Here is a 14,163-nt window from a genome sequence, read left to right on the forward strand (position 1 = left end):
TCCGAAGACCACGCCGCAAAGTATTCGTCCGAGGGCAGCGCCGGACGCAGCGGCAGCCAGCGCCTCCGCACTCTGCTGACCGTGCACAGGCTGTCCTTGAGGCGACAAGAGCGGCTCGGGCGCGGGAGGGACGGAGTGGGAGTGTTCCCTGAGGAGTGAGGGAAAGAGGCGCCAGCAGGCCTCTCGGAAATCCCTCCTTGAGAGGCGACAGAGGCGGCCAACGCGCAAGGGCTCGGGGACCCAGCTTGAAGCAGCTTTTGCATCGTAAACAGAGTTTTTATTTAGGTCGCCCGTTTATGATGGTTGGTTCAGGGAGGACAGACGGCGATTATAGGGGAACTTCGCCCGGCAGGTCACCCTCTGGTTGCCATTACACCTCTCGGCGCGCAAGGCTCCCTGGCCCGGGTAGCTAGACTCGGGCGGGACTGGATCTTGGAGCCTGCAGAGGCTAGGACGGGGGCGGGCCAAGCCGAGTTAGGGGCGGAGCCTGACGGTAGGGGCGGGGGCTCCCAGGCTCCCAGGCGGGGCCTCTGCTAAAGGCGGGGAGCACCCGGCGCCGCCGAGAGCGGGGCGTAGAGCAGCGCCGGCTGGAGTGAAGTCGGAGACGAAGATCACGCCGTCCCAGCCCGCCCGCCAGTGTCCACGCCGCTCCCGCACCCTTACCCCTGCCGGCTCTTGCCGGCGCGACCGGCAGCCATGCATCCCAAGGGCTGAGGCGGCCCCATGGCGAAGCCAGCGTCCCCGCGGTCCGGGCAACGACGGCGCATGGAGAACTTCCGTAAGGTGCGCTCGGAGGAGGCGCTGGTGGGGGGTGGGGCCGAGGGGGGCGGCCCGGGCTCCAGCCCCTTCGCGGACCTGGCGCCTGGTGCTGTGCACATGCGGGTCAAAGAGGGCAGCAAGATCCGGAACCTGCTGGCTTTCGCCACTGCCAGCATGGCGCAGCCAGCCACGCGCGCCATCGTCTTCAGCGGCTGCGGTCGGGCCACCACCAAGACCGTCACGTGCGCTGAGATCCTCAAGCGCCGCCTGGCGGGCTTGCATCAGGTCACGCGGCTGCGCTACCGGAGCGTGCGCGAGGTGTGGCAGAGCCTCCCGCCAGGGCCCACACCCGGTCAGAAGCCTGGCGAGCCGGCTGCCAGTCTCAGTGTACTTAAGAATGTGCCCAGCCTCGCCATCCTACTTTCCAAGGATGCACTGGATCCGTGCCAACCCGGCTACCAGCCCCCAAGCTCCCATCCTGGACCCTCGTCCCAGCCAGCTACACCAACGTCCAAGAGGAGCCTGGGGGAACCTGCGGCTGGAGAAGGCTCTTCGAAGCGGTTACAGCCTGAGCCAAGCGCTGAGGAAGAGGACCAGACGGCCTGAGAGCTCTGGGTCTGGCCCACATAGACGCTCTGGATCTCACCCCCAGGGCCTCGACCTTGAGACGTATCTCCAGCCTTTCACGCCTCGGTGCTCTGGACATAGCTCTTCAGATGGTCAGCATGGCCCCAAGGCAACGAGAGGGACCCCAGGGAAGCTTCGTTTCACCACTTGTGTTGTCTGAAGACGCAGAACTCCACCTTCAGCTTTTCTGAGACATGCTGGAACCTTCTTCAAGGAGGGAGTGGTGGACCATTGGACTCCTGAGCCTTGCTCAGGACCCCCAAGGGTTAAAGGCATGCAGTAGTCATGAGTCGTCCCCCCCTCCTCCCCTGGTGTAACCTAAGGAGAGCTCTTGGAATCACCTCCACCATTGACTGGCTGAGGGCAAGGGGCGAGAAAGACTGCTTGAAGGCAAGGGAGTCTGAGTTAATGGGGGTCTGTTCTGCCCCTCACCTGGGGAGACTGCTACCTTCCTAGTTTTCCTTACCCTGCTATTAAGGAGCATCCTGAGAGGAGGTGCAGGGCCACCTCTATGGGCTCTAGCTCTTTTAACAATCCCCTTTCCCACTGGCCCAGAAGGAGAGACCCAGGACAAAACTCTTTGCCTTCTCCCCTGAGTCTCAGAGCTGGAGTCGTGCTTCTAATAAAACAAACACAAAAATGGCTCTGGCCCTAGGTTTCTTCTTTAGCACTTAATCTATATGAAAACTGCTTTGGCCTGCCCTGCTATGTCAGTCCCCTCCAGCCTGCAGACTGGCTTTTGGAGTCTTCACAGTCAGACACAGAGACTGGACAGCTTCAGACTGGAGAGAGGCACATTGCCTGCTCCCTGGCTTCTCCCTCTCCCAGCCTTCCCTGTCTGGCGCTACTGTCAGGGGCTCCGGGCCAGAAGGGGGGCCTTTGTCCCCTGGTGCATTACCACTGAGGGAAAGGGAGGAGTACATTGCTTTTCTGGGAAGGAAGAAAGGAAGGCAAGCACCAATGAACTCTCCTGGGGTGGGGGGGCGTCACTGCCAAGGGAGGCACACCGCACTGGGCTCCCTAAACCTGCAGCCTCCTACCAATTGACCGCCGTATCCAGAAAGCTGGCACAAAACCCCTCATCACCATCTGTAGGATCTCCCCTTCACTGCTCTCTCTCTCAGAAAGGACAAGACACCCTTGGGAGAGGGGGAGGAGAGAGACCAAGCACAAATCCACTGCTGGAAATTACTATTCAGCAGAGAAGCTGGAACTTGGGCTGTGAATCACTGCAGGCTCCCTGATAAGCTGCTGCCTCCAGCCCTGCACAGCTGTCTGTTAAGAGATAACAGCCTAGCCTCAAAAGCCTCTCCATCCAAGTCCAAGTCAGCTGGGGCTGGGGGTGGGGGAGGAGTGTTGTGTGCTGGAAGGACTCAGCTGGTAAGGATGGGGGGTGGCACCTAACCCCAGGGTGTCAGAAACACACCCTACCACATGCAACTCAGCGGCACCTCTGGAAAGGAGATGGGGGAGGATGTAAGTCACTTTGCTGGCAGAACTCTGAAATAAATCCTTCCGGCGACAAGAGGTGAGTTTTGGCCGCTGACAGGAGGGGCTCTTTTGGGAGTTCTCCCCTCGAGCTTTGGATCAGTGAGCCCTGTCATCCAGACTCCAGCACAGTTTGTTTTCCCTAATTTCTTGTTCTTGAATCCCTGCCAAGGGCCAGGGGGTTTATGAGCGCTTGTTCGACTCTCACGGGTGGTCCAAGAAGGTTGGAAAAAATGCACTATCCTGACAGCTAAGGTGCCCTGGGCTGGTCCTGGGCATATGCATCTGAAGAAAATGATAAAACTCCTGGAAGAGGTCCTGCATGATAGATGCTTTTAGAAGACTGGTCTTGGTTCTAGAAAAGGGCCACCTTTCCAAAACCAGGATCTGAAATCCTGAGTGCCCAGTCACCAGGACCATGCAAGCAGAGGCTTGTCAGGGAGGGAAAGCTGCAGAGGCTTTCTTTTCTTGACGTGGGGATCAGATTAAGTCCCTTTCCTGCCTAGAAATTTACCCTGCAGTATGGGGAGGAGAGGGCCTTGCTTCCTTACCTTCAGAGCATTAACCTGCTCTGATGATGGGCTGAGTTCCTATCTCCCATGCCAGAAGGCAGGTTATGAAACACTTTCCTTTCTGCACCCCCCACTCCACCCTGGCGGGTTCCATTCCCAGGCTTTTGTTAGGTGCTCATGGTGCCAGCACCCATGGGCACCCTATCCCTGCCTTACAGATCCTCCGGCCCTGCTGATCCAGGAGCAGGCTCCAAGGGAAAGACCCATATCCCTATACACCCCCATCCCCAGGACTGAGGTGGGAACCTGAGAAGTGCTGGAATGTGGCGGTGGGGGGTGGGGGGTGGGGTAGTTGGCCGCAGAAGCACCTCAGGGATGGCTACCTGACTGCAGGGCAGAGCAGGAGAGAGGGGAAGCTGCTCTGTGGGACTCCATCTTTCCAATAGTGACCTCTATCCAGGAGCTTTCTGGGCCCTGCCTGGGGGCACTTGCAGGTTAGGGGTGGCAGTGAAGGCTCACACACCCATGAAATCGTCAGGTCACGCCATCAATTTGGGAGCATATACGTGTATATATAATCCAAGGCTGGAGCATGGGTTAGATGGGCAGTGGATCTTCAGCAGGTCCTTAAGGGACTTCATTGTTGTTGTGCCAGATCCTAGTCTAGGCACACGGTGGGGCTGGGAGGCAGGGATGCTGATGGAGGTGGTTCCCCGAGTATCAGAAGGAGGTAGCCAGCAGAACAGGACTGGACAGGCAGTCCCAAGCAGAGCATAGAGAGGGGATACAGTGTCTGATGTTGTGGCAGCCACAGTGTCTGAAGGATACCCAGCAGAGGCAGGTGGGGTTGGAGTACCAAGTCGGAGCCAGGTCACTGAGAGCCTCCTGAAGTAAGGTGGCAGGTGGGGTTGGAGGCCAGTGGGAGCCATGGAGTGCCCCAGTTTGACTGGCATTTGAGAAGTATCCCTCTGACACTTGTGTAGGTGGGTGGTGGATTGGAAGGAGCCTGACTGGATCCCCAAGGACACAAGGAGGTAAGAGATGGTGTTACAGGATTTCTTCTCCTTTGGGGCCTGTGGTTCTTGGCCATGCCACTTCCAAGAATGAAGAGGTAGATCAGGCAGAGTAGTGGGCAGCAGAGCAGGTTTATTGAAAGACAGCACATTGGGGTGCCTGGGTGGCTCAATGGGTTGGGCCTCTGTCTTTGGTTCAGGTCATGATCCCAGGGTCCTTGGATGGAGCAGTTGGGCTCTCTGCTCAGCGGGGAGCCTGCTTCCCTGCCTCTCTCTCTGCCTGCCTCTCTGCCTACTTGTGATCTTTGTCTGTCAAATAAATAAATAAAATCTTTAAAAAAAAAAAGATGAATATAAAATAAAAAGAAAGACAGCACAAAGCTCCCAAGGAGGAAGGGGACCCAAGAGGGTTGCCACCGGGGTTTCTAAGTATAGGGGTTTTTATGGGCTTGTTAGCGGGCTGTTTTCATCTGATTAACCCTCCCTGCGCCTGTCATTCCAAACAGGGGAAAGGGTGGAGGGCTCCTTCCAGGGTGGTGTAATCCTTTCAAGGAGTTCCCTCTTAGGGCAGGGGGCCCTTGTGCCTGCCTGCCTTCCAACTATCCTTCATCCATAGGACCATGGGACCGTGGGACCGTGGTACTAGGGAAGGAGATGGAGACAGATTTGAGAGCTACCCAGGCTAGGTAGGATTTCACAGCCATTATTGCCAGATCGGAGTGGGGCTTCTTGTGGCATTAACCCTTCCCTGACCAGGGCCTGGCCTGCTTTCTTGGCATCCCAGGGGACACGCTATGTAAGGTTGAAACAATAAAGCCTTTGGAGGGGAGGAGATCCACAGTTTCAAATTGGTAGAAGCTTTAGGAGCTGTTGTCCATTGGCCATGAGTCTGCCAGGGCATGTTCACTGCACAGTAAGGGAAAACCCTGGGTAAAACCCTCTCCCACCCTTATCCCTCAATAGGAACCTCCCCATCCCTCCATCTCCCAGCCTCTACCCCATTAATCCTGTACTTTGGGGCTGTTACTGTGCCCACACTGCTAGGGATGCTCTAGTCCCCTCTATTCCACTAAGATGTTGCAACACCTACAGGTCTAGCAAGAGAAGGATAATTGATAAAAGCAAGGGAGGGAGGAAAGAAGGGATAGAGGGAGGAGAAGTGAAGAAGGAAGGAAAGAAAGGAGAAAATACAGCCATTGGAGGGTCTCCTTGGTGACATCAGGTTTTTCTTAGAGCACAAATCTTAGTTTGTAATTGTGCCCTCATTAGTGTGTTCCTCTGGTTATCAGTTACCCCAAAAACCAGAAGCCATGATTGAATGGATCCTGCCTGCCTTACTTCCCCACCCAGTTCTTGGCACATAGGAAGCCCACAGAGCTACTGACTGAATGAATCAAGTCTGGTTGAGCCAGATTTTTTTTTTTTTAAGATTTTATTCATTTGACAGAGAGAGAGAAATCACAAGTAGGCAGAGAGAGGGGGAAGCAGGCTCCCTGCTGAGCAGAGAGCCCGATGCGGGGCTCGATCCCAGGACCCTGAGATCATGACCCGAGCTGAAGACAGAGGCCCAACACACTGAGCCACGCAGGTGCCCCTGGTTGAGCCAGATTTATGAACTATTCTAATGCCACATCAAAGTCCTTACCAGCCAAGGACAGTGGCCAGATCTTCCCCTGTGCCCACCAAGCTTCTCTTCCCATCTGGACCCTTAGGTTCTACCTGCTTTTAGAAATGAATCATCACCATAGTGATTGGATTTGTATGCCTGGCATGAGGATTCTGGTTTTGTGTGACACCTGCTGATTATCATAGATATTATCATAGATATGGTGGGTTGAAGTGTGTACCTGTGAATGTGACCTTATTTTGAAACAGGGTCTTTGCAGATGTAATTAATATGTAAGAAGAGATCATACTGAAGTAGGGTGGGTCCTTAACCTAGAATGACTGTGTCCTTATAAAAAGAGGAGAAGAGGCAGACACGCAGAGAGATGAACAACACGAGAGGATGGAGACAGATTGGACTTAAACAGCTGCAAACCAAGGAATGCCAAGGATTGCCAACAAACAACAAAAGCTAGGAAAAATGCATGGTCCTGTGATATCTTGCTTTTGGATTTTGAACTTCCACACCTGTGAAAAAATAAATTTCTGTTGCTTTAAGTCACCCAGCCTGTGGTATTTTGTTTAAACAGCCTTAGGAATCAAATACAATACGTATTCTCACCACATTCAGTGGAAATAGGGAAGAGGACTGTAGGGCATTTGCCAAGGTCCTTGTTATCAGAATTTCAGTCCTGCCAGTTTCCAGTCCTGCCAGAATTTCCAGTCCCCCAGTAGAGAGACAGGCTCTCTACTCTGCAGGTCTGTGCTACCAAATATAATGCCTGGCGTCATATTGAACCTATAGGCTTTGGAGAAAGTCAGGCTGTGATTTGGGGCAAGTTAATTCTCTGAGCCTCAGCTTTCTCATCTGCAGAATGGCCTAGATTACTGTGGGATAAGGGATATAATACCTTGCTTCCCAACCATGGTTCATCAGCAGAATCAGCCTAGGGCACTTGTTAAAACTACAGATTGCCTGGACTGAACTCCAAAACCAACAGGATCAGAATCACCTAAGAAGGACCTGAAAATAGGTATTTTAATAAGACCCTCATATGGGGGATAAGTGTCTGCCTTGACTCAGGTCATGATCCCAGGGGCTGGGATAGAGGCCCATGTGGGGCTCCTTGCTCAGCAGGGAGCCTGCTTCTCCCTCTCCCTCTGCCTGTGCTCCCCCTGCTTGTGTGCTCTCTCTGTAAGATAAATAAATACAATATTTAAAAACAGACTATCTCTAATTATTTAAAAATTTTCAAAAATAAGATCCTCATGATTCTTTTGTTTAAAGATTTTATTTATTTGTTTGAGAGAGAGAAGGAGGGGACGAGCTGAGGGAAGGACAGAGGGAGAAGCAGACTCCCTGCTGAGCAGGGAGCCCAACACCGAGCTGGATTCCATGACCCCAGGATCATGACCTGAGCCAAAGGCAGATGCTTTAACTGACTGAGCCATCCAAGCACCCCTAGATCATCATATGATTTTTGATAGTTAATCAGGGTTGACTATTCCCTGAACTAAAATATAAGAACAGCACTCACACTGGTAGGAGAGACATGAAATTAAATCCCCTTCTCTTTCCCTTTGCGTTCAGCCAGTTTGAACCCTTTTCTGGAGAAAACCTGTTAAAGAACTGTTGTGAGCTGCCCCCTAGAGGTGATTCTGGGAAAGAGAAACTGGGCTCCAGGACCTGGGAGGCGGAAGGAAATGGGCAGCTGATAGACTCAGAGCCCACAGTGTACCTGCCCTGGGTCCTGTTTCGAGAAAGGAAACCGAGGATGTGGGGTCCAGATCAATCAGCTACAAAGACTTCACTTTCTTTGTTTAAAAAAAAAAGAAGTGTAAGGGTGGGGCACCTGGGTGGCTCAGTGGGTTAAAGCCTCTGCCTTCCTCTCAGGTCACGATCTCAAGGTCCTGGGATCGAGCCCCGCATCGGGCTCTCTGCTCAGCAGGGAGCCTGCCTCCCTTCCTCTCTCTCTGCCTGCCTCTATGCCTGCCTGTGATCTCTGTCTGTCAAATAAATAAATAAATAATCTTAAAAAACAAAAAAAAAGAAGTGTAAGGGTGTGGAAAAACTGAATGTGAAATAGTAGAGGCTGCTCTGGAATAAGGCAAGTCTTTAAAAGAGTTAAAACACCGAGTTTCCATTTGGCCCATATGATACTCCTATAGGCACACCCAAAAGAACTGAAAATATACCCAAAAAACCCACCCTGAAAATATACATCCATAGGAAAACATGGACGCAATGTTCATAGCCGCCTTATCCCTAATAGCCAAAACATGGAAACAACTCCAATGTCCATTAACTGATGAGTGTGAGTGGGTACCCAAAATGTGGTCTATCCACATAACAGAGTATAATTCTGCCCCAAGAAAGAATGAGGTACTGATTCATGGATGGACCCCGAAAACATTATGCTAAGTGGAAGATAACAGACACACACAAAAACCACATATTGTATGATTCTATTCATATGACATGTCCAGAATAAGCAAATCCACAGAGACAGAAAATAAATTAGTAGTTGCTTAAAATAGGGTTGGTGGGTGTCATTAGGTAGAGAGAATCTTTGGGGGCAATGAAAACGTTCTGGAATTAGTGATCGTGATTACACGTCAGAGTGCGTATATTGCAACTGAACTGTGCACTTCAAAAGGGTGTACCTTATAGTATGTAAGTCGTATCTCAAAAATTATATCCTTTAATGATTTTTTAAAAGATTTTATTGATTTATTTGACAGGGAGAGACACAGCGAGAGAGGAAACTCAAGCAGGGGGAGTGAGAGAGGGAGAAGCAGGCATCCCGCTGAGCAGGGAGCCCGATTTGGGGCTTGATCCCAGGACCCTGGGATCATGACCTGAGCTGAAGGCAGACGCTTAATGACTGAGCCACACAGGCACCCCTCCTTTAATGATTTTCTAATTAAAAAGTAATATTTTGGGAAATTACATACTAGAAATAAGTAAGTACAGTGTGAAAAAGGACCATTAAAGCCTCCTACTGGGGGTGCCTGGATGGTTCAGTTAGTTAAGTGTCTGCCTTCAGTTCAAGTCACAATCCCAGGGTCCTGAGATCCAGTCCTGCACTGGGTTCCTGCATTCCTCATCAGGGAGTCTGCTTCGCCCTCTGCCTGCCGCTCCCCCTGCTTGTGCTCTGTCTCTCTCTCTCTCTCCCTGACAAATAAATAAAATCTAAATAAAGCAAGCCAGCCTCCAAACGGTAGCCCCACAAGACTTCTTTTGAAGGCTGCTTCCTTTTACCACCCCTTCTCCCTGATACTCAGGCATCCAAGTCGGTATGTTTATCCACATTATCTCCATACCTTGTGCCCATATCCAAGCTGCCCTGCCCTGGGAAAAGAACTATAATTTTACAACAGCAAAATACTTTTTTTTTTGCCAACTTTTTTTTTTCCATTTTATTTATTTTTTCAGCGTAACAGTATTCATTGTTTTTGCACAACACCCAGTGCTCCATGCAAAACGTGCCCTCCCCATTACCCACCACCTGTTCCCCCAACCCCCCACCCCTGACCCTTCAAAACCCTCAGGTTGTTTTTCAGAGTCCATAGTCTCTTATGGTTCGCCTCCCCTTCCAAATTAAAGATTTTATTTATTTGAGAGAAAGAGAGCACAAGCTGGGGGAGCAGCAGAGGGAAAGGGAGAAGCAGGCTCCCCACTGAGCAGGCAGCTGAATGTGGGGCTGGATCCCAGGACCTTGGGATCATGACCTGAGCCTAAGGCAGATGCTTAACTGTCTGAGCCACCCAGGCAGCCAAGGAAAATGCTTTTTCTCGTCACCATTTATTGAGACATGACCATGTGCCTGCCAGGACCATGGTTTCCATGCACAACATACACTACATCTTATGAAATCTGCCCAATAACTTATTGGGTAGGTTCCATTATTATTCCCATTTTACAACGGAGGGAAGTGGCTCAAGAAAGTGAAGTAACACGTCTAAGGGCATGTGGCAGAGCAATAATACAGTAGCAACAAGCATGTCATTCTCCCAGGTGCCTTCTCTCATTCATCCCCACCCCCCTAGCAGTGGGATCCTCATCATTGGAGGTGCTCCAGGAGAGCCTGAGGAAGGGGAAGCAATGTAGGATCAGTCAGACTATTGGCCTCAAGGGTGAGTTCCAGTCTTGACAGGCAGCATTCACTTTTTCCCAGTACACTTCATGCCCACCAGGGAAACATAAGAGCTTTTCTGAACGGTGATTTTCCTTTTACCAGAAATTCCCAGGGTGAGGGGCGCCTGGGTGGCTCAGTGGGTTAAAACCTCTGCCTTCGGCTCAGGTCATGATCCCAGGGTCCTGGGATCGAGCCCCGCATCGGGCTCTCTGCTCAGCAGGGAGCCTGCTTCCCTTCTTCTCTCTCTGCCTGCCTCTCTGCCTACTTGTGATCTGTCAAATAAATAAATAAAATCTTTAAAAAGAAAAAAAAAGAAATTCCCAGGGTGGAACAGTGCCTTTATCCTCACAAGTTCTCCAATGCCATCATCTTTCTCCTCTGCACACATCAGAAAGGCCTCGTTACAACCCCTCCAGGAGGAAGGCTGAAGCTGATGTGGTCATCAACTGACGGTCAAGACATCCATCAGGCATCGGAAGCCCAGCTGCTGCTCTTCCAGAGGGACAGAAAATGATTTCTGGAAGGAAATTTCTGTCAGGAAGAGACCAAAGACCCTGACAGCCTTGGGCAAGAGCCAGGATGTCTGGCCTCAACCCTTCTGGGAAGGAGCACCCACCAGAAGCAACAGAATGGACTGGGGTCTGGGGGCCCAGCTGGGGGCAAACTTGGGAAGGAGCACCCCCCCCCACACACACCTAAGTGGTGTGATCAGCTGAATTCAAAGACGGCCCCAAAGATTTGTCCCTGCTGGTATACAGACCTTGCATAATTGGGGCAGAATCTGTGAATTTGATGGGCTATCATTTCCAAGATTAGGCTACTTGAAGTGAAATCAAAAGAAAGGTCTCGTGGGGCACCTGCCTGGCTCAGTTGTTAAGCGTCTGCCTTCAGCTCAGGTCATGATCCCAGGGTCCTGGAATGGAGCCCCACACTGGGCTCGCTGCTCAGTAGGGAGCCTGCTTCTCCTTCTCCCACTCCTCCTGCTTCTGTTCCCTCTCTTCCTGAGTCTCTCTGTCAAATAAATAAAATCTTTTAAAAAAGAAAAAAAAGAAAGGTCTTCCTGGATGTGCCTGACCTAATTAGATGAGGTCTTTAAAAGAGGTAAGCTGGGGTGCCTGGGTGGCTCAGTGGGTTGGGCTTCTGCCTTTGGCTCAGGTCATGATCTTGGGATCCTGGGATCAAGCCCACATTGGGCTCTCGGCTCAGCAGGGAGCCTGCTTTCCCCTCTCTCTCTGCCTGCCTCTCTGCCTACTATGTGATCTCTGTCAAATAAAAATAAAATCTTAAAAAAAAACAACAAAAGCAAAAACAAAACCCTTTAAAAGAGGTAAGCTGCAGTACTGTGAGAGGACCTAGGGAGGGCCCATGTGGTAAGAGCTGAGAAGGGCTCTCTGCTAAAGCAAGAAAAAATGGGCACTCAGTCCTACAACTGTGAGGAACCAAATTCTGCCAACCACTTGAACAAGCAGGAGAGAGGACTCTGATTTCCAGATGAGATCTCAGACCTGACTAACGTCTTGATTTCAGTCTTGTGAGACTCTGAACAGAGAACCAATCATGCCATGCCTAGACGTCTGACCTACAGAAACTGGGAGATAATAAATGGGAATTGTTTTAAACTGCTTAGTTTGTGGTAACTTGTTATGCAGCAATAGAAAATGAATACTAGTGATGAGGGCTGAGAACTGCCTCCCCCCCAAAATAGCAGGGGCTTTGGAATTCACTGAGAAGCTATCAAAGCCTACCTTTGGGGGTGGTGGGGCAAAACCCCACAATTTCTGGAATCAGACAAACCTGGTCTCAAATCCAAAAACTACTGTTTATTAGCTGTGTGATTCTTGGACAAGTGCCCTTTGAGTTATTCCTTTAACCATAAAACAGATAAATTCTTACTCACAAGTCCGTTACGAGTATTAGATGGGATAATAGTTTGCAGGGGTGCCTGGCTGGCTCAGTTGGTAGAGCATGTGACTCTTGATCTTGGAGTTGTGAGTTCAAGCCCCACGTTGGGGGTAGAAATTATTTAAAAAAATAGTTTGCAGCATGCAGTGACACATAATAAATTATAGCCATAATTGTATTAAATAACACTCTAGTAGCCAATCTAAGGTACTGTAGGTAAAACAGAGACCAGTTGGGATTCAGGTGCAATATACCCCATTTAGTACTTTCTTAATTATGGGAGTCCTGACCTCATCCTGAGCTTCCAGCTCTTTTTTTGATGAATATTAATTGAAATGCAATGAGGTTAAATCTTCTCCAAGTGTCCTGTGGTTTGGCTGGTGGGTGAAGGTGAGGGCAGGTGCTTTGAAAAGAAAAGCGTTTTTATCCTTTTGCCAGCCAGGATCATATCCCCTAGAGCCACACTACTAGGGAGGGAAAAGAGAAAGGCAGATGCCCACACCCAGGAGAAAGGGCCTGGAGTGAGGAAAAGGAAGCTGAATGTCCATTTTTTCTTTCCTCAGTGAGTTCAGGGATAGAGAATGAAGGACACCAAGACAAGAGACTGTCTCATTAACTCCTGTGGCAGCGTGGTAATTCAGGCCTGGGAAAGCGGCCCCACTGCCCAGGAGCTCAAAGTCAGGATGTAGTTAATAAGGCCAGACTAGATGTTAAGGACCTTGGAATGTGATCAACCCCATGTCACGGCAGCCTGCTATAGGAGCCCTCCTGTAGATATTGTGGGCAGGCCTCTGGCCAGAAATACTGTTTTATTTGAGGCAAATTATGCTCAGAGACTAAAATTGTCTTTGCCAATAATTTGCTTAACACAGGTTCACTGGGTTAATTATAACTTATAACAGCATTTCACAAGCCAATAGCATAGAGGATAATGTCTCTTATGGAGAAATTTAAAAATAACATATTCCAAACCAATGACCAATTAAGTACACTACTGTTCCAGACAAAGTGGAGATTAAAGAAATCAAGTCCAAATTTAGAAAAGAAAAAATTCCAAATTTAGTTGAGGTGCATCTTTCTGTGAGCTGGTTCTTGGTAGAGTCAGTCCTTCAACTAAAAGCTGGATATCAGCTGCCTGCCTAGACCCCTCACGATTGGGGCACATAGCAAACAGGCCAAGGCACTGGTGTTGGTAAGCAAGGTAGGCTGCTTTAAAGGTTACTCCAGGAACCATCACAAACTTACAAGGAGTAGCCTTGCCAAGCGGTAACAGATGTCCCTTATTTAATGGGACTGCTGTGTGGTTTATTACCACTGCCACCAAATGCAGCCAGCCTGGCCATGGCAGGAGAAAGTGTCTCAAGTACTCAGCAAAGTGCAGTCTTGTCCAGACGGTAAGTCCTCACAAATTCTTTATAAAGTTTGAAAGTCCATCAGGCGATTGACACCACTGCCCTTACTATGCTGCGAACGACCTAGAGGTCTTTTGTGCTTCAGGTGCAACTGTTCCATTAGAAAGTCTTAATATCCGGGGCGCCTCGGTGGCTCAGTGGATTAAGCCGCTGCCTTTGGCTCAGGTCATGATCTCAGGGTCTTGGGATCGAGCCCCGCATAGGGCTCTCTGCTCTGCAGGGAGCCTGCTTCCTCCTCTCTCTCTGCCTGCCTCTCTGCCTACTTGTGACCTCTCTCTCTGTCAAATAAATAAATAAAATCTTTAAAAAAAAAAAAAAAAAGAAAGTCTTAATATCCAACTTCAAAGCAATTTCATTAAAGTAAGTCATTCTAAACAAATTCAATCCACGAACAACTTTGTCCAAAACAAGATTTCAAAACATGGGTTTGAAATCATAAGTCGGTATACAACAAATATCCAGGTAAGTCCTGAAAACTGGGGATTTGAGAGCCTTGATTGCCAACAAGCAACCTGCTTTCTGAGTTTGTTACCTGTAGAATGAAGTGGCTGAGCTCATTTTTTAAAGCCTACGGGTTTGTGATCTAAGAAGGGTTACTAATAAAATCCCTTACATGTACGCAGTTGTGGTTTTCCCCATTTTCTTATTTTAGGCTCCAAAAGGGAAGGGAAGAGGTTAAACAAAGGGTATTTTCATTATAACTTGT

General features: G+C 49.8%; 1 protein-coding gene across 1 annotated transcript; it reads left to right on the forward strand.

The window, feature by feature from the left end:
- Positions 1-267: 267 nt before the first annotated feature.
- Positions 268-11,015, forward strand: RPP25 (ribonuclease P and MRP subunit p25). The gene is made up of 2 exons (XM_046010064.1): positions 268-2,914; positions 10,535-11,015. Exon 1 carries the CDS (start codon positions 724-726, stop codon positions 1,363-1,365), a length of 642 nt encoding a protein of 213 aa, XP_045866020.1. The 5' UTR covers positions 268-723; the 3' UTR covers positions 1,366-2,914; positions 10,535-11,015.
- The last annotated feature ends 3,148 nt before the right edge of the window (positions 11,016-14,163 follow it).

The sequence above is a fragment of the Meles meles genome, chromosome 6 (assembly GCF_922984935.1).
Source record: "Meles meles chromosome 6, mMelMel3.1 paternal haplotype, whole genome shotgun sequence".
NCBI classification, from domain to species: domain Eukaryota; kingdom Metazoa; phylum Chordata; class Mammalia; order Carnivora; family Mustelidae; genus Meles; species Meles meles.

Coding starts and splice junctions, on each gene's coding strand:
- RPP25 (XM_046010064.1), top strand. CDS start 724: ATGGCGAAGCCAGCGTCCCCGCGGTCCGGGCAACGACGGCGCATGGAG.